Source organism: Malania oleifera, chromosome 2 (assembly GCF_029873635.1).
Source record: "Malania oleifera isolate guangnan ecotype guangnan chromosome 2, ASM2987363v1, whole genome shotgun sequence".
In the NCBI taxonomy this organism is placed as follows: domain Eukaryota; kingdom Viridiplantae; phylum Streptophyta; class Magnoliopsida; order Santalales; family Ximeniaceae; genus Malania; species Malania oleifera.
The window spans coordinates 123,693,601-123,713,917 of record NC_080418.1 but is presented as its reverse complement, the minus strand read 5'-3'; the positions used below and the strand labels follow the sequence as shown (position 1 = coordinate 123,713,917).

At 36.1% G+C, this 20,317-nt stretch overlaps 1 protein-coding gene across 1 annotated transcript in view; it reads left to right on the top strand.

The window, feature by feature from the left end:
• Positions 1 to 20,317, top strand: part of LOC131148977 (serine/threonine-protein phosphatase BSL3) — a 41,536-nt gene that overhangs the window by 17,172 nt on the left and 4,047 nt on the right. The window contains exons 10-18 of the mRNA XM_058098973.1: positions 286 to 465; positions 4,380 to 4,653; positions 6,070 to 6,310; positions 6,422 to 6,592; positions 9,215 to 9,453; positions 16,258 to 16,342; positions 16,447 to 16,545; positions 16,636 to 16,835; positions 16,946 to 17,021. Of these exons, the coding sequence (XP_057954956.1) occupies positions 286 to 465; positions 4,380 to 4,653; positions 6,070 to 6,310; positions 6,422 to 6,592; positions 9,215 to 9,453; positions 16,258 to 16,342; positions 16,447 to 16,545; positions 16,636 to 16,835; positions 16,946 to 17,021 (1,565 nt within the window). The remainder of the gene's footprint in view (positions 1 to 285; positions 466 to 4,379; positions 4,654 to 6,069; positions 6,311 to 6,421; positions 6,593 to 9,214; positions 9,454 to 16,257; positions 16,343 to 16,446; positions 16,546 to 16,635; positions 16,836 to 16,945; positions 17,022 to 20,317) is intronic.

Genomic DNA, 20,317 nt, shown 5'->3' with positions numbered 1-20,317 from the left:
TGTTGCTTCTCATGGATTTTCACTTTTTTTTTTCTCTAACAAATTTAAAAGATTGACCTTTTTCCCTTTTCTTTTTAAAATATTAGTAGCCTTTCTTTCTAAGGCTTTTATTCAACTATTTATATAGTTGTTGGCTTTACATTATCATTCATGTAAATCTGGAAGTCAAGTAAAATTTATACAAAATATGTGAATTGTTGTTGCTTCTCATGGATTAATTATCTTTTTATTTAATTAGTTTAAATCCCACAGAAATCTTACAGATCTCCTTTCTCCTGCTCATAGTGTTGGATACTGCAGCAGGAGTTTGGTGCGACACTAAGTCTGTTGTAACTAGTCCTAGGACAGGCAGATACAGTGCTGATGCTGCTGGTGGAGATGCTGCAGTTGAGTTGACAAGACGGTGCAGGCATGCAGCTGCTGCAGTTGGTGACTTGATCTTTATATATGGTGGTCTACGTGGTGGTAAGAGTTGAAGCTAATGTTTGTAGAATTCATCTGTTGCTTTTTGATTTTAATTTCAGATATGAAGCTGGCTACACCTATTAGTCTTATAAATTAGTCTGAGTCCCAACTCCCAATGACAGAGTAATCTGATTATAATGTATCATGGTTCCATGTTAAGCCCCCATCAAACTGCTTGAATTACTATAAAATATTTGTAAATATTTGCAGTTTTGTGAGGTTGATATCTGTATTGCATAATTGAGAGTTGATGCATATGCCGTCCTTGATTATTGAAGAACGACCCAACCTAAAGGCTTTGGTGGTTAGTGAGGGCTGAAGAATAAATCTAACACTTCCTCATGCTCAAGCTTGTTTGGCTTGAAAACATGGACAACCCACAAGCCTACCACTTACCTTATGGTAAATTTTGAAAGTGAGAATAGGGTGTTGGATGCTAGGATTTAAACTCTAAATCTTTGGGTTGATAATGCGTTGATACCATATCAAAGAACTGATAAACCTAAAAGCTTAAGCCAGTTGGTGAGGGTCCAAGAACTGGTTTTATTATTTAAAAAGAATTTTACTCTGCTTTTTGTCTCGTCCTAATGTTTTATAACAAAATTTTTCTGTGGCTAAGCGTGAAATGGTCTATGTCAGAGGTAAATCTGCTGTTACAAGAATTTTTGTCCTTGGGCCTAATTTGCCCAATAATGGATGAAAATTTTCTGTGGAAAAACAACAGTGGCATTTGGAAACTTGGGGAATAGCCTTATTTAATGATGAGATGGATGATAATTTAGACAAGCTGGACTTCTTGTGAGATCATTGTGGACATCTAATTGAAGATTTTGAGTTGATGTGAGTTAAAGGTGCTAACAGAGGAGATGAAGGTTTAATCGAATATGGCTAGGGGTTGGAATATTTGAAATATCACAACTTGAACTAAGACATTGTATTTTAGCAGTCTACTATGGCAGAACAATGCAATTTGTAAGGCCTATTTGGTATCATTGCTTTTTTTTTTTTTGTGTTTTCTATTTCAGTTTCTCCATAGTGAAAGAACAGATTATAAAATCGTGTTTGTTTCTATTGTCAGTTTTCTGTTTGTTGCTGGTTTTCAGCTCTTTGCCAAAAAACTTAAAACCAGATTTTATGGTTTTTAGTTGTTTTGGCAACCTGTTGCCAGAAATGTTAATATCCAAAAATAGTTTTTTTGGATTAAAATAATCATTTTACACACTTTTAAATTAAAATCAAAATTAAATGATCATATGAATTTAAATATAATTAAAATAAAAATATACATAAATTTCAAAAAATAATAATAAAGCCAATTACAAAATAATTTTACTAATTTTCAATTGTCATGTCTAATAAAATTTTTATATTAAAGTAGAATTTTGAAAGTAGAACAATTATAAAATAATTGCAATAAATTTTATTTTTATTATAGTAATTTTTTAATGTGTATTATTTGTAATTTTATTATTTTAATCATTTTTTTAGTAATATTTTGATTTAAAGATGAAAATGAGAATTTTTTTAATTAAGTTTTTAATTTGTATTAATTTTATAAATGTTAACCAAACAGGTTACTAGTTTCTAGTTTTTAGTTTTTGGTTTTGTTTTTTGGTTTTTGTTTCTCATATTTTTTACAGTGATACCAAATGACCCCATAGCAAATTGTAATTTTTTACTGAAAGAAAGAAGAATTTCAATAAGTAAGAAGGAACTAGGGGAAGAGTTTCTATAGAGAACAAATGAAAATGAAAAACAGAAGGTAGCTAATAACAAAAAAAAAAAAAAGAGAAGCTAAAAGGGCGAAGCAGTCATGCTGAATATCTTAGTATTATAATTAAAATTAAGAATTTCATATTGCCAAAACACCGCAAGTATTATAATTAGAATAAGATAATTTGTTGTCTAGTAATTTAATTGCCTGTGCTGATGGCGTAGTGTAAATCATTTGGGGCCAACTCAAAGCCTGCCAAAGATGGTATTTTTCAAGAACATGTCATATTTGCCATGTATTCGCAAACACAGAATTAAGCTCTTGCATTTGGAATTGGTCAAAATTCAACACAACACAATTTAAAATTCAAGGCCTTAATCACATTCAATCCGAACAATTGTGCAAGAAGCTTGGAAATGCATTGGTCTAAGTCTGATTCTGATAAAGGCGGAAATCATTTTCAGGAGGGGAAGTTTTTTTTTTTTGGGGGGGGGGGGGGGGGGGGGGAGCGGGGTGGTGGATATCTCAGATGAGGGCAGTGAGTTTGGTAGCAATTCACTTGTGATAGTGGCTTTTGTCAGATGAGATTCATGGGTTTATGTTTCTGACTCTTAAGATGCACTTGGGGATATTTTCTGTCTCCTTCTCCATAAGAAGATTTGGAAAATATTACTATTTTTGAGGAGGGGGGGTTTGGGCTTTAGATTATTTGGCTGTGACCAATCAATGGGATGAATTATTACCAGCTCCCATGAAGGAGGTTAGTGCGCAGGATGTAGGGAATCGAAAACTTCTGGATGAAATGGGTTTGTGGCTGGGGGATCATGGAGGGAATTAAGTTTGGTTATTGATGGGGCTAAGAGAAAAGCAAATAGAAGTCGGTGCGTATTGGCGAGGCTTCTACAATTATGAAGAGAAGGGTTTAGAGAGGGGTTTTCCTAATTAGAGCATGCTAATTTTTAGATTTTTTTAATTTCTTCTTTTTTTCCTCGTTTTCCCCCCTTTCTTTTTTCTTTCATGATCTGTTGTCCTCTCCTAACTAATGGTATTTTTGTCCGCTTAGGAAGTGTGAAATACTCCTATCCGTGCTTTATATATAATAACATAGATCAATATAGAGTGTTGTAATATTTGAGTAAATAATCCATTTAAAAGTATAAAACACTTGTATGTGTGTATGTGTGCTTTTAGATATAATATTAGATATAGATTAATGTTCATGGTTATGCAAGTGTCCATAACAAAATTGTTGTTTTTTGTCTTTTATTTTTTTGTTTTGTTTTTTTGAATCCATAGAAGTCAACTGAGCACAATGTGCGAACAAAATACTTTGGAGTTTAGTTTTATACTTGAGCAACATGTTGCGAGATTTATATCACGAAATTTTTACTTAACTGTTTCTTCTTCACCTCTCTCTTTCCTCTCCTGTTGGCTATGTGTCTTTTAGCAGAATTTTGATTTCATCTTTCTAGAGCCTTGAGTTCATGCCTTTGTGTCATTGGTCAATGTTTACCCACAGTGTGTTCATGCGCCACTAGCTTGGTGCACTACTACCAATAATGCTAGTGAACCAATAGGTATCTTGAAAAGAAAATGCATGTGCAAACCAGAGGAAAGTAACTAGTAAACAAAGGTCTAGATGGAGAAGGGGCATTTGATTTATTTATGCATTGAATGAATTAGACAGTAATTTAATCATGCAGGAAAGCTGGGGTGAGCCTTTCCTGTTGACCAGCAGTTTAAGTGAGTGCAACGCAATTCACCTAACTAATATAGAATTTATGAAATTTCCAAATTAACACAAGGAAATGCCAATCTGCTGGAGGAGGCTCAATGTCACTAGATTTGTAGAGATATAAAAAGTTACAACCTGACTTTGAAGGTAAATGCTACATTGTTTTGACTTTGTTAGTATGATAATACAAGATGAAAAGGGCACAAGACAGCAATGATAGGTAGTGGTTAGGCATTGGGCTAGCTTGGTTTTTTACACGTGCAAATTCTATTTGACTATTGAAGTCATTTTTATGGTTTGTTTCTCAAGAAAGTATTAGTTGCATCTTTGAAGTTTACAAGTTTAAGGTTTAGTTCTGTATAAATATAAAGGTTAAGAATGCTATCTATTTCTTATGTCCTGGCTTGTATGCCAGCTGATATATTTGGTATTTTGGTATCTTAATGTTTTGTGTTTTCTTTACAGGGGTCTTGCTTGATGACTTACTTGTGGCTGAAGACTTGGCTGCTGCTGAGACGACTAGTGCAGCTTCACATGCAGCGGCTGCAGCTGCTGCAGCTAATGTGCAATCAGGGAGATTACCTGGACGATATGCATTTGTAGATGAAAGAACAAGACAGTCAATTCCTGATGCAGTTTCTGATGGTGCGGTTGTGTTGGGAAATCCTGTTGCTCCTCCTATAAATGGTGATATGTATACTGATATAAGTACCGAAAATGCCATGCTCCAGGGATCCCGGTAAGCTAGCTATTTTATTTGTATACTTATTTATGTTGGATAGATTTTATATACATTGCTAACCCACCACCTAACAACTAAGATTTTAGATAGAGTGGTGATTTAACATGGTATCAGAGCAAGGGATCTTGTGTTCAAATTGCTATACTTCTGTTGGATAGCTTGGTATACATTGTTTGCCCATGACCTAACAGCGTAAGCTTTTAGTTTTAAGTGGTTACTTAACATGGTATCAGAAATTTTGTTCCAGAGGATCCTGAGTTCAAGTCCTGTTATGTGCGTGTTTTTCCTCATTATATTATGATGTGTTATGTTCAGTTTGCGATTGTGCACCTGTTGAAATTTCACCTATTGAAATTTCACCTGTTTGCCTCTTCACATGCTAGAGGGGTGCGCAAGAGAGGGGGTGTAGGATAGCTTGACACACATTGTTGGTCACCACCTATACCTAACAACTTAAGCTTTTAGGTAAAGCAGTTTCTTAACAACCCTTAAAGCCAGATGTAAGAAAACCACTGTTGGGCCAAACCAAATGAGGGGCCACACATGAGGAGTTTAAGGGAATATATAAAAGGAATTCAATATGCCTAACAACTTAAGCTTTTAGGTAAAGCAGTTTCTTAATAACCCTTAAAGCCAGATTTAAGAAATCCACTGTTGGGCCAACCCAAATGTGGGGCCACACATGAGGAGGTTAAGGGAATATATAGAAGGAATTAAATCCCATTTTAATACTAGTTTACTATAAATCCACTGTTTGGCCAACCCTAATGAGGGGCCACCCATGAGGAGTTTAAGGGAAAAATATAAAAGGAATTAAAATCCCATTTTAGTACAAGTTTAATATAAAATTCACTGTTGGGCCAACCCAAATGAGGGGCCACACATGAGGAGTTTATAGGAAAATATAAAAGGAATTAAATCCCCTTGTACGAGTTCAATATACACTGGTGTCCCACCACCTTACTACTTGCATGCTTAGTTTGCAGAATAGCTTTTTTCTTGGAATAGCATATATGGAATAAAATTTGATGAAAATATTATAGGGATATAATAATTAGAAGTCATGAAAAAGTTTACGTCATTCCATCCATATGGAAGAGGAAAGGAATAGACATTGCCATGGTGAAATTTCAGAATAGTTATTCCTTGTCTATTCCTTGTTATGTATTCTTTCAAATTTTTATTTTGTTATTTGCTTTGTAGTAAGAACACATTTATTTGGTGTAAACTATCAAATTTTTTTATTATAACCATCATGTTCCTAGGCATGGACATTCCGTGAACCAAATGCAACCTTAAGCTTTTAGGTGAAGTGTGGCCTAGCAAATTTCTTTGGATGTAAATCATTGAATGGTGTAATTTACTAGCTTCCTGATTCTTTCAAATATTAACTCAATGTGTATTGTTCTGCAGAAGACTGAGCAAAGGTGTCGAGTACTTGGTTGAAGCCTCAGCAGCAGAAGCCGAGGCTATTACTGCTACATTGGCTGCTGCCAAAGCACGACAAGTTAATGGAGAAGTTGAACTGCCAGACAGAGATCGTGGGGCTGAGGCTACCCCAAGTGGGAAACAAATATCATCTTTAATTAAAATACCTGATTCTTCTGGGTCAAATAACATTGCTTCAGCTGGAGTTCGGTTGCATCACAGGGCTGTTAGTATCATATTTTTTCCTGGCTTTAATATTGCTGAGTCAATTTTTCTGTGAGAGCACTCATATATTGTCTATTTATGATTGCGTAGCTGATGTTATGTATAATTTTAGGTCGTAGTAGCTGCAGAAACTGGGGGAGCTTTAGGCGGCATGGTCAGGCAGCTTTCAATTGACCAGTTTGAAAATGAAGGCCGTCGGGTCAGCTATGGGACCCCAGAAAGTGCAACTGCAGCAAGGAAGCTATTAGATCGGCAAATGTCCATCAATAGCGTGCCCAAAAAGGTATGGATTATAGTTCTGGGATCACTATGCTCGCCCTTGAACCATGATCCTCGATCATTTCTCTCATTCATGGTTCTTTTCATGTCTCGGAATGCAATGGCATGCAATCTGATTTATGAAGAGTGCATGCATGATCTCTCAATAAATATTCCATTAAAATTGGATAAATAGAAGGAAAAAAGCAATGAGATTAACAAAAAAATATAATCTCAAATATAGTTATAAATGAAATTAAAGTAGAGAACTAAGCAGTTTTATTATATTTATTTAGAGAAATCTTCCCACCTAAAAAATTTAGTGAGCAGATCCTAGTATATAATCTCAAAATGAACCACAATCTAAAATAGGGGCCCAACTAAGCTTACACCCAACATACCACATAACAAGGTAGGTGGCATATGCTGTCTGTGCACCTGTACCGTAACCCAGACTGTGCCATGTTCCAGGTAACTATGATATGAAGGTTCTTATTTCATGCATATAACATAGTTAGGCATCACGATTGTGGGATTGTCGGTAGATTCATCTTTGTACAATGCAGATTGCAGAGTGATGGAATAGTACAACAGAATCATGCGAGTAATAATGCTAAGGTTGGATTGATTTTGTTAGGATGCATATTTATCTAGGTATTGCCATGTGGTCTTTTTGTACACGTGGCAAATATGCTGATATTGTGAACTAGTGCTTGACACTAGAAATAGGCACACACTCCTGATTTTGCATTCCTTTTTATCATCAAGTTTTTTGCAAGAACTATATAGATTGAAGAATTATGCTTATTTTAGGCATTATCTTGATCTCATCGAATTGAACTAAGGGGAGAACCCCACTTGAAAAGATGGTGGTCAATTGTCTAAGATGCTTTTTTCTTGTGTCAATTAGTCCAAGTTGTAAATCAGGATTGTTGGGGCTAAGTAAGGCATTTGCAGCCTTCCCATCAGGTCTTGTGGTAAGTAGTTGCAGAGAGTTGCAATGGAAGATGGAGACCTTCTACTGGACAAACGTTAATGGGAGCTAATACAACCAGGTTCTGCTGAAGGGAGAGGGGGGGGGGGGGGGTTGGGAATGGATGGATGGCAAAAGGTGTCAAGTTTTCCTATGGGGTCAGTCTTTGAAGTATCATAATTGCCAAGATCTTTGCTGAATTCATTCGAATTGTGGTAGGGAATGATGACTGGCTTAGGTTCTGATTAGAAGTTTGGTGTGATAATACAGCTTCAAAGACTCGTCTCCATCACTTTGTTTGGAAGCATATTCAGGATTGGGAGTTTGCTGAGGAATAAGAATTGCTGAGAAGACTCTTACCATAGTAGAGTTGACTTGCAGTTGGGGGCTCTATAAAATGTGTGGAAGGAAAAAAGTTTCCAAATGGTTTCTTTTGCTTGGAGCCTTGGGAGGCCTCCAGGGAAGCTAGCCTAATGGGTTAGAACTTACCATAATGAAGGGCTGTGCACGTGAGCAGATGTTAAAGAGGATGGGGAAAGTACGAGCTATATTCTGCTGCTTGCTATTCTGTCAATGAAATTTGGAGTTTGTTGTCTATTGGGTGATGCCACACAGTATCCGTTCTTTTTAGATGCTGCTTTCAGACATGCCAGGATGTCCGGAGGTTGTGGGTTTTGGCCTCTCTTTCTATTTTATGGTGCATTTGGAGGGAGGGAAAAAAAGAAGAAGAGCTTTTGATTGAAGTAAAAGAACTTTATAGAGCATTAAAAAATGTGTTTATGAATACCTGTTTTGATTGGAAATCTAGGCATTTTAATCCAATTTTTTGTCATTCTCTCTCATGGGCGAAGCCTTCTTGACTTGTAACTTGGGTTTGGTAACATCTTTATGCCCTTTTAACAAATATTTGATAATTATAAAACAATAACAAAAACAGTTCAAGCTGTAAAGGCTTTGCTTAAATTAAAAAATAGAGATTACTCTTGTGATTTCTGCATCCTTTTTCCTGTAAAATTACTTATAGGACATATACATAACTATAATTAATTTTCCTCCTGGCATATGTGGACATGCATGCAACACCAAATGGTAACAGCATTTTGTGTCGCTCCTTGCGTTCTTTGCTTAAAAAGTTAGAGGTGGCACCAATTGACAAGATGCAGATAAGTTATCTAAATTACATTTATTATGTGCAATGAGGCTTGTTTATACATGAGTAGAGCAAGTGTTGATTGCATTCAGTACCTTTACATAACAATTGCGAAAAATCTGTAAAATTACTTCGTAATTTCACCTCTGTTTAATCGAGAATAGTAAATTCTTAGGCATGTGATCTAGTAAATGTATTTTGAGGTTTACTATGATAATAATTAGTTTCTGCTATAACAAGAGTGAATGATGGCTGTGTGTAAAAAGAGCTTAATTGAGGTTGAGATATATATGTTACTTTTAAGTAGCACCTGAGAATTTGCATCAAGATAGTGAGGAACCCAGACATGATTATGTATGATTTAAGGAGAATGTGGCACTTATGAGGCTCGAGTCAACTGCAATTGAAGGATTTCTATAGTTTGACCATGGATTAATTTGTTGTGCTATAATTCTTCAACTATTTCTTTGCCCCTATTTGGTTGTTCTATCTGGTTTTAAAGGAACTGGCTGTTTTCTTGATAGGTGATAGCACATCTTTTGAAGCCTCGTGGCTGGAAGCCTCCAGTTCGTCGGCAATTTTTCTTAGACTGCAATGAGATAGCTGATCTTTGTGACAATGCTGAGCGCATATTTTCATGTGAACCAAGTGTTCTACAGATTAAGGCTCCTGTGAAGATTTTTGGCGACTTACATGGGCAATTTGGGGATCTCATGCGCCTTTTTGATGAGTATGGTTCACCTTCAACAGCTGGGGACATTGCGTAAGTGTTCTATTTATTAGTGCTAGTGCACACACACAGATTCGTAGCTGTACATGCTAGCACATTCTAGTTCACAGGGTTTGAGAATCGTATTTAATTTCCCACCTAGGACGCCAGCACTTGCTAAACCTGGTCTACTTATGTTGCACAGCACCACATAATTCTGTTCTACTTGTTTGCTTTGTATAAATTCTTAAATTTTCCTTGTGCTTGTGCTAATATTTAGATTGATACGGACTTTCTTGGCATTGTTATGATAATATGATCTATTTTTGATGATTTAATTGATTCTAATAATTTTTTCTTAGAGAAAATTAGGACTTTTGGAATTATAGATTAGGGAGCATATTCAGTTTGCCAAATTGTTTCTGTTGAATAATTGGGTAAAATGGAAGACCTAAACTCAATGGTAGGTCTCTCCCTCTGTTTATAATACATGTCAAGTACAATTGGAATGACCATAATACCGTCACTAACTCACACTTATTACTAACCAAACTCTAAACACATAATAATAATGCAAAATGACTAAATAACCATTAACATTCCCCCTCAAGCTGGGGCATATATATCATATGCTGTTAGCTTGTTACAAATGAATTTCACGCGAGCACCTCCCAAGGCTTTAGTGAACAAATCAGGAAGCTGAAACTCAGACTTCACATGGGTGGTTGTAATGAGCTTTTGTACAAGTTTCTCTTGAATATATTGGCTATCAACTTCAATTTGCTTTGTCCGCTCATGGAAGACAGAGTTAGAGGCAATATGAATATCAACTTGATTATCACACATCAACTCCATAGGCTGAGAATGTGGGAAACCTAGTTCTTTCAACATGTTCTTTAGCCAAGCAAGTTCTCATGTAATGTGCGCCATTACCCTATATTCTAACTCAGCACTCGACCTGGCCACCACAATTTGTTTCTTACTTTTCCAAGACACCAAATTACCATCGACAAAGATACAATACCTGGTTGTGGATCTTCGATTGAAAGGTGACCCAACCCAATCTGCGTTTGTATATCCTAAATGTGAGTGTGACGCTGATCTTGATATAAGAGACCTCTCCCTGGTACACCTTTGAGATATCTCAAAATGTGAAATACTGCATCCCACTGACTTGTTCTCGGGGAATCAAGAAATTGACTCACAACACTTGTTGCGAAGGATATATCTAGTCGAGTGACCGTGAGATAATTCAACTTTCCAACAAGTCTTTGGTACCACAAATCACCTATATCTGGCACTAACTTACTATTGGGATCTATTGGTGTATCAACAAGTTTGGATCCCAACAGCCCCGTCTCATCCAAAAGATCAAGAACATACTTCCTCTAACAAGATAGTTCCCGTATGAGATCTCGATACTTCTATACCCAAGAAGTACTTCAATGGTCCCAAGTTCTTGTTCTGAAACTTTGTACAAAAAGCTTTAGGTCTTGGATGCCTCGATAATCATCACTAGTGATCACAATGTCATCCACATACACAATAAGCAAAATCCTACCAGATGGAGTATGATGATAAAATACAAAATGATTTATTGCACACTGATGGAGGCCAAACTCAAGTACTACAACACCAAAACGGTGAAACCATGGTCTTGGAGATTGTTTTAATCCATACAATGATTTCTTAAGTCAACATACTGAGCCTGACTCTCCCCGAGCAACAAAACCAGGTGGTTGCTTCATATATACCTCCTTATGAAGATCACCATGTAGGAAAGCATTCTTCACGTCTAACTGATGTAGAGGACAATGACAAGTGGTCGCTAACGAAATGAACAAACATACTGAGGCAAGTTTAGCGACCAGAGAGATTGTGTTTGAATAATTCAAACCATACACTTGAGTATACCCCTTAGCAACAAGGCGGGCCTTCAAATGAGTCATAAAACCATCAGGATTGACTTTCATAGTGTACACCTAGTGACAACCAACAACAGGCTTATCAGGAGGAAGAGGTACCAAATCTCAAGTATCATTATCATGTAGTACACGCATCGCTTCAACCATTGCTATACTCCACCAAGAATTGGGTAGGGCTTCAGAATTAGATTTTGGAATAGCAATAGAAGATAAGAGTACTTACAAAACGGTAATAAGAAGGTGACAAGAAATCATAACAAACACAGTTAGAGATCGGATGTTGAGTACAAGTGCGTTTACCTTTTCAAGAAGCTACAGGAGGATCAACATCATGGGAAATAAGATCATCTGATGAGGGAACTAGAGGCACATTAGTAGAATCTGGAGAAGGCATTTCCCCCTTGAATTGTCGTGTGTGTACCTGCAAATTGGGATGATCCAAACGACGAGAAGGACTCAAAATGGATGCAGATGTAGGAGGATTAGGCACAGATACTAAGTTTGGATCTAGAAGGCAAGGCAGAGGAAGGGACTCATCAAGGTCAACAGAACTCAAGGAGTCAAGGTAGTATGGTGTAGATTCAAAGAAAGTGATATCAGCAGAGACAGAATCAATGTAAAGTTGGACTATAACATCGATATCCTTTTTGAATATAGGAATAGCCTAGAAAAATACATTTGATAGCATGAGGATCCAACTTATTCATTCTTGAAGTTAATTGATAGATGAAGGACACAATCGAATATACAAGGAGGAAGGGAGAACAAAGGAACCTTAGGGAAGATAACTGAATATGCTATTTTACCGCTAAGGACAGAGGATGGCATTTTATTGATGAGGGAGGAAGTTGTGAGCACAATATCGCTCCAGAAAACTTTGGGGATGTTCATTTGATACAATAGGGTACAAGTGACTCTGTTACCCCATTTTATTTTGGAGTGCGGGCACAAGAGGATTGATGGATTATACTAGAGTTAGTCATATAAGTATTGAATTGGGTACCGAAGTACTCTTTAGCATTATTATTACGAAGTATCCTGACTGGCATACCCAATTGAGTCTTTATTTGGGAACAAAAGGCACAAAAAATATCAAACAACTTGGAATGATCTTTCATTAAGTATAACCAAGTCATCCTAGAATAGTCATAAAAAAATGTAACAAAGTACCGAACCCCAACTTTGATGTGACACAAATAGGACCCCAAATGTTGGAATAGACTAGCATGAAAGGACTAACCACCCATTTGTCAACTTGAGAAGAAAATGGAACATGGTGATGCTTGTCCAATTGAAAAGACTCACACTCAAGATTAGACATAGAACTCAATGTAGGAACTAGCTACTTCAACTTGTCCAAGGACGGATGACCAAGGCGACAATGGATTTGAAGTGGTGTAGCTGCGACTATGCAGGCAATGGGTGGAGAAGGCAACTCAAAGTAGTAAAGTCCAGAAGCCTTACGTCTTGTGCCAATTGTCTTTCTCGTCTTTAGATCCTGAATAACCACAAATTCAGTAAAGAATGTGACAAAGCAATTTAGTGACTTTGTAAGCTTACTGACACGAGTTTGAAAGGAGATTTAGGAATGTATAAAGTAGAAGAAAGAGAGATAGAAGTAGGATTTTCTGTTCCTATGCTTTTAACAGCAATAGTGGAGCCATCGGCAAGGGTAACTTAAGGTAGATTTTTAGGGTACTCAGAAAACAAAATCAATAACCCAAGGACTAGTAGGAAGGATGCCAAATGGCATAGAGACTATAGGATTACCTTCTTGGGCAAAATACACAAGGTGATAACATGCTTATTGAGAGGATTGGTACTGTAGAAACCTTGAATATTCCTTCTTTGATAGAGTCACAGTATGCGGTTCACTCAAACAAGTGACTAACAAAGGAATCATACTTTTGGGATTTGCAAACTCCCTTCCAACATTCACAAACTCAGGCCAATGATTATAAGATTTTCCGGAACAATTGGAACAACCACAAACAAGGTGACCTACTATGAACAAGTCACAAATAAATCAGCACAAGGCTGCCACAGCACCAAGCAACTCAGACGCAGCCCCAAGAAAGCAACACACATCACTAGAACACTTGGAGAGGTGAACCACAGAAACTACCATGGGCAAATCACCAACAAACTTATATAACACTGCCACAGCTTCACAAAAACAGCTTATGAGCACTGCCACTGATCCAAGAAAGTCACCAATGACTGTTACTAATACCGAACAACAACTAACGAATTATCACGAGTGCATGGTCACAAAAAAGACTGGATCTTTGAGCAAAACACATGTCCAACAGCTTGATATTTTGATATGTGGAAAGAATTAGGACATTAAATTAAAAAAAACACAGAAAATCCCACTGTTTCAGACCCAATAAATTCAATAGCCATTGATAAAGAGCTTCATGAAGCCTCAAACAACCATTCCTTAGGTGCTGCGCATGAGCAATTTAAAAAGGTGAGATCTTAGGCAAAATAATATCATGAAAAACTCCATTATCATGTTAATATAGGGATTGGATCACTGCTGGATGATTTCAGGTCAAAGCCATGCTTGAAAGTAGCTTCACGTGCTGGTGTGTGGGGTTGGCCCTGGCAGCCTTTGACCAGAGCGTGAGGATGCATGGGACACTGCCTGGAGATGGGATTTCTGTGGTTTGCAGATCAGCAGTGTCTGTGAGTGACTATGGTGTTGTTTTTGCAAAATCTGTTGTAGATTTGCATGTTCTCATACTGGCAGTGTCGCCTTGAAAATTCTAGCAACTGGTCTGCCTTTCTGCTGTTGCTGGCTGTTTTATAGAGTTATAGTATTGCTGGAAATTCTTCTATGATGGTAGATATGCAGCGGATTTTGGGTTTTAGGCTTTGGTTTTGATGGTGGTGGTAACAATTAGGGTTTAGGTTTCAGAATCATGCTCTAATACCATGTTGAATAATTGGGTAAAATGGAAGACCTAATCTCAATGGTAGGTCTCTCCCTCTATTTATAATATATGTCGAGCACAATTGGAATGACCATAATACCCTTATTAACTCACACCTATTACTAACCAAACTCTAACACATAATAATAATGCTAAACGGCTAAATAACCATTAACAGTTTCCATGTTGATAAATAATTAAATAATCATGGATTGTAGCTGTCAACAATGTGTGTGTGTGTGTGTATTGGTAAATAGAAGTTTATTAGAAAGAAAAATGAATCACATGAAAAGAAACAAAGACAGCAAGTAGAAGAAGGCATATTTCAACAAGTGAAAGGATACAAAAATGAGAAGGAAAAAAAACTACAATACAACTCTAGTATCTGTATAACTTTTAAAATTTTTACTTTTGAAAGCTCCAAGTTAAATGATGTGGGACTATCTCCATAGTATAATTTGTATTGATGGGAGTAAGCTTTCCAGATTTCCACGGGATTGGAGGAATATGTTGGCTTGATTATTCTTCCCCCGCACCCCCTGTTGTTTTTTGTTTTTTTCCCTCTGGTTTGTTCCAGAATTTTTTCAGGAGATGTCTTATTCTTCTTTTTGTAATTGCTTCAACTATTTATTAAATCTCTTCTTTTGCTATATAAAAAAAATCTCTATAGTATATCTATCCATGTTTTCTGTCTTGTTTACACTTTTTTTTTGTTTTCCGACATTGTCATCTGGCAGTAACAGCATATTAAGCTTGTCAATTGTTTATTGAACTTTGTTTGAATGGCCCATGTCCAAACAATGTGTTACTGTCATTGTAGAAACAAGCTTGTGCATTTGCATATTTGCATACCAAAGTCCTTCAATCCATGTTTTCCATTTTCAGTTCAATTTTTCAAAACCTTAGAATACCTTGCATTTTCTTGTGATTTTTTAGTTCATTAAATTGTCTACATGCATCAATAAGATTATCCGACTTCCAGTGTCTGAAGTTTAATTAAAGTTTGCTTACAAACTGTGCTTTGTAGGCCAGCCTTGGTCTTAGAGTTCTAGTTTTTTGCTGGAAAATGTTCATCCATTTTCACTGTTACCTTTGGTTTTCCTAGGCTTCATGACTTCATCTAGTACGAAAGAAATAATGAATTGCTGCAGGAAAGTGCCTAATTTTGTGATTTTAGAGGCCCCCCCCTCCCCTCATACATTCATTTACACCGAAGTATATAGCTACTGAACGTCTCTCAAATTTCACTGCACAGCTTTAAACTCATGTTTCCACTCCACTTTATTCTCTTCTTACTGTGTTACAGCTTCAAACTTCAACTAGAAATTTATTAAACCCACCAGAATTTCTTAATTTTACATTACAACAGAGAAAATACTGGTTGAGTTTCTTTGGAGGCTTATCTTGTCATCTGCAATAATATTGAGGTCTAAATCAAGCTTTCTTAATTTATATTCTTTGCTAACTTTTTGGGCTTTAATTCGGGTTAATGTCTGACCAATCCTCTCTGGAAATTATTTTGTGTGGAATTATTCATCTTTGCTAAGTATTCTTGATTTTATGTGAATTTTCTTTTCAAGTTGATTTTTTTGTCAGTTATTTTGCACTCCTTTACATCATGCAATGTATTTTCTTTTTTTAAACTCTTTTTCTCCAATGTCCTTTCAAAGTGGATTTAGATTACAAAGAGCTATAATTTTTCTGTAAAATCACATTTTGGAGCATGCATGGAAGCTTGTTCATGACTGTAGCAATCCAGTAGTGAACTAGCTTGAGATGATACCTTTTACTAGTTGACAACATGCATATCTATTTGCTTATGTATTTTTATTTTGGATCTCATTTTTTCTACTGTATTACCATTGATCCAGGTTTCACAATCACTCTTTCATGATGATGAGTATCTGCAATTCTGCAGACAGTTCATGTTTACTATGTTGCATGCAATTTTCTCCTTTTATATGATATGCTAATTTTGCATGAATGACTATCAGATATATCGATTATCTCTTCTTAGGAGATTATGTTGACCGTGGACAGCACAGTCTGGAAACTATAACTCTTCTCCTTGCATTGAAGGTTTGACTTGGCCTTGAGGTTTTGCCTATATCATTTATGGCTTGTATGCGTAATTCCATTTTTATGTATTGAGGTCTGGTGATATGAGCATTTTCTTTTTATAGGTTGAATATCCCAACAATGTGCATTTAATTCGTGGGAACCATGAAGCTGCAGATATTAATGCTCTCTTTGGATTTCGGATCGAATGCATTGAGCGCATGGTATGATTTTTGTATGCACAAAAGGATCTTGTGTTTTGTTATGTTTTTAGCTTCTTGTTGCAGCTACCAACTTCATGGCATGATGGACAGGGCGAGAGAGATGGAATCTGGGCGTGGCATCGGATAAATCGATTGTTCAATTGGCTTCCCCTTGCAGCTCTAATTGAAAAGAAAATCATTTGTATGCATGGTGGTATTGGTCGGTCAATAAATCATGTGGAACAGATTGAGAATATTCAGCGCCCTATTACAATGGAAGCAGGCTCAATTGTTCTTATGGATTTATTGTGGTTAGTGCATGTCTATGCAAACTAAACCATTCAAGTTTGGTGCTTTTAATGAGGTTATTGTATCTCATTGATTTTTTCAGCAAGTTCTGTGTGTCATCTTCTATTTACAGGTCTGATCCAACAGAAAATGATAGTGTGGAGGGACTGCGACCAAATGCTAGGGGACCGGGGTTGGTTACTTTTGGGGTTAGTATTTTTTTGTTTGATCTTGTGCTATATTTGTCAATCATTTTTTTCATCCATGCATATGCCATCTTTATGTTTCACAAATAAATATCCATGTGATTACTAGTGGAAATCTTCTTTTCATAATAAGGAATGTGATGGAGGGTACTGAATGGAAAAACTGACATATCTGTTGGATGCATTATAACATCATGGAAATTTTGAATACTTATTAGAAATAGCAGTGGCGTGTGAATTTGCTTGTGAGAATTCAGAAAATGCTAAGAAAAATCAGAGAGTTAAATTTAAATTAATGCCCCAAAAGAAATAGAAAAGAACGGGGAAGGGTTGCATGCATCACAACTGTGCTCTGTTTGAATGGAAAATACATTGCCTGGCTGGTAGAGAATTTGGGGTCCTATTTGGTTAACTTTTCAGATACAATCATCTGTATTTGATTAGTCATGTTTGCAAAAATATTTTTAAGATTTTATCCTAAAATACCCTGTTTTATGATTCTATATATGTATGTGTGTGTATTATTTATTTATTTATTTATTATTTATTTTTGTGAATTTGGATACAATACAAATGTCCCTTCCTCCTCTCCCTTTAGTCATGTTCCACCTTCTCCGTTTTCCCTCATCAGCAGCCACCAGTAGTTGACCTCCGCCAACTGCCACCACCCACTGTTGCCAACTGTTGCTGGTGGCAGACTGCAACTGTTGTTGCTGCCAGATGCACTCTTCCTTCTCCCTCTCCCAACATAGATGTTATATAATTGACATTTCGTCTTCGGGTAATGTACACCCCCCCCCCCCGGCGCGCGGGGCGGCGCCCCAAAAGAAAATGATACGAATATTTACGAAAGGCCGTAGAATTTTTCCTTAGAATTAAAATTTAGCTGAAGGAAATCTTTTTTTCTTTGCCTTCAGGTTTACCGGCTTTGGTGAGATAGCATGAGTTTAAGTTTTACTCATTATGTAATATTTAAGTCTACATTAGCTTTTTTCTATCAAAAAATAAAATAAAAAGAACTTCACATTAGTTGTATGTAGGACTAGTTCAGTTCATAAGCATAAGCAATTCTATGTCCAAACTGAGACTTAACTGATCTAATCCATTCTCATAAAAAAGGTTCCAGGGTGCAAAAAACTGGGCTTAGTTGATGAGCTTGTATACTGAAGGCTAGTATCCTCAACCATGGGTGAAGTGCATTGCCATGCATATTTCATTGTGTTTGACTCACATGTTTCCAATGAATTGCTTCCCCCAACCATCCTATTTGTTCTTGTATTTATCATTGGTGGTTTTCCATCCACGGTGGGGCTGAATATAGCTGGTAGATTCTGTTGCTTCCCCTTCCTCAAATAGTAACCATATAAATGTTATTGTTAATTAAAAATAAAAACTGTGCGGACATTATTGGTTCATTTGTAATCCTGGCTTCACTCTTGTCCACAACAACACACATTTATAGTGCTCTTCCTAATGGAGAGAGTCTTAAAATGTGACAATCTTAGCAATGACTGGCTTTAGAAGGACTGGCGCAAGATAGGGAGTTTGGAGAATGGTTCTTGATACTCTTTCCTTTTTGGTTTTGTTTTCTCACCAACCAAACAGGTCCCTCGTTGAACTTCCTTTCATCCCTTTGTTTTCCTTTCTTTTCTCCCAAAGACCCAAACAAATTCAAGGATTCTTGTTTCTACAGCCCTAAAATCATGAAGAAGCAATAAAGATTTTATGGGTTGAGAAATCTTGTTTCTTCAATATTCTTGGATTTTGAATCTTGAATTTAGATTGAAGAATTTTGCAGTCCCTCATTGCTTAAATATTCTTTGATAGATTTTTGTTAGTAGCATCAAAATTTCCTGCGGCAAAAGGTATATATTTTAGTATTTTTCAAGCGGTTGTCATTTCCTTTTTAGTTTCAATCACCGGTGAGACTTAATATATGCATTTTTGTGTTTTTTGTGATTTTAATTTGCATGTTTTGGAATATACTAAATTTTTTAAAAAGTACTATTGCATGATTTTTTAATTGTAGTCTAGGTTTATTCACACTCAAAATTGTATGTTTTAAATTTTTTTAATGCATTTGTATTAAAAATGTTGTGTGGGGTTTCTACTAGTTGTAGGGTGTGATTCAAACTTTTGTCTACATGAAAAAAAAAAAAAAAAGAAAAAAAAAAGAAAAAGAAAAAGAAAGAGCAAATGTGTACTTTGCTTGTATAACACAAATTTTTTGTACATTGCTAGTCCCAAGCCCGGATAAAGGAGTAGGGTTGTGTTAGGTAGCTTACAATCAACATAAAATTTTGTTAGATTTTATTATCATGAATTCTTCAATAGACCGGGTGAGTATAAAAGAGAGAGGATAAATAAGTTAGCACAAGAAACTAAGATTAGTTTATCAACTTGGAATATAGGGATTATTATGAGGAAAAGTACGGAAATAGTGAAAATAATGTTTAGGAGAAAAATTAACTTAATTTGCCTTCAAGAGACGAAATGGGTAGGAGAAAAAAACTCAAGAAATTGAAAAATCAAGATTTAAACTTTGGTACACTAGTAAAGAGAAACATAAAAACGAGATGGGTATTATTGTAGACAAATACCTAAAAGATAATTTAGTAGATGTTAAAATAATAGGGGAATAAGATCATTAAAATTAGGATACCTTTAAGCTTGGAGATAGTGAACGTCATTAGTGTGTACGCTGCTCTAATAGTACTAGTAGAAAATATTGAAAGACAATTTTGAGAAGATATGAATAGTATTTTACAAAGGATACCAATGTCTGAAAGGACATTCATAGGAGCTGATTTGAATGATCACATTGGAAAGGATATGAGAGAATACATGGAAGCCACGGATCTGGAGATAAAAATGAGGCCAATGATACAAGCTTAGATTTTTCCATGTCTTACGATTTGGTTATATTGATTACTTGTTTTATAAAAAGAGAAGAACACTTAATAACCTTCAAGAGTGTGCATAATAAATGTCAACTAGATTTCTTCTTAATTAAGAATGGGGATCGTCTATCTTGTAAGGATTGTAAAGTTGTTTTAGGTGGAAGTTTGACTATACAACATAGAGTCTTAGTATTAGGTAGAAGGGAGATAATATAGTAAAATCTAAAGATAAAATGATCAAAGAGTGTGATTGGACAGTAGGGGATAAACTTGATGCAAATATTGTTTGGAATAAAATGACAAATTCTATCATGAGGATAGCAAAAGAGGTTTTAAGTGAATTCAAAGGAAGATACTTGGGTAGTAAAGAAAGTTGGTGATGGAATCAAGACGTCCGGA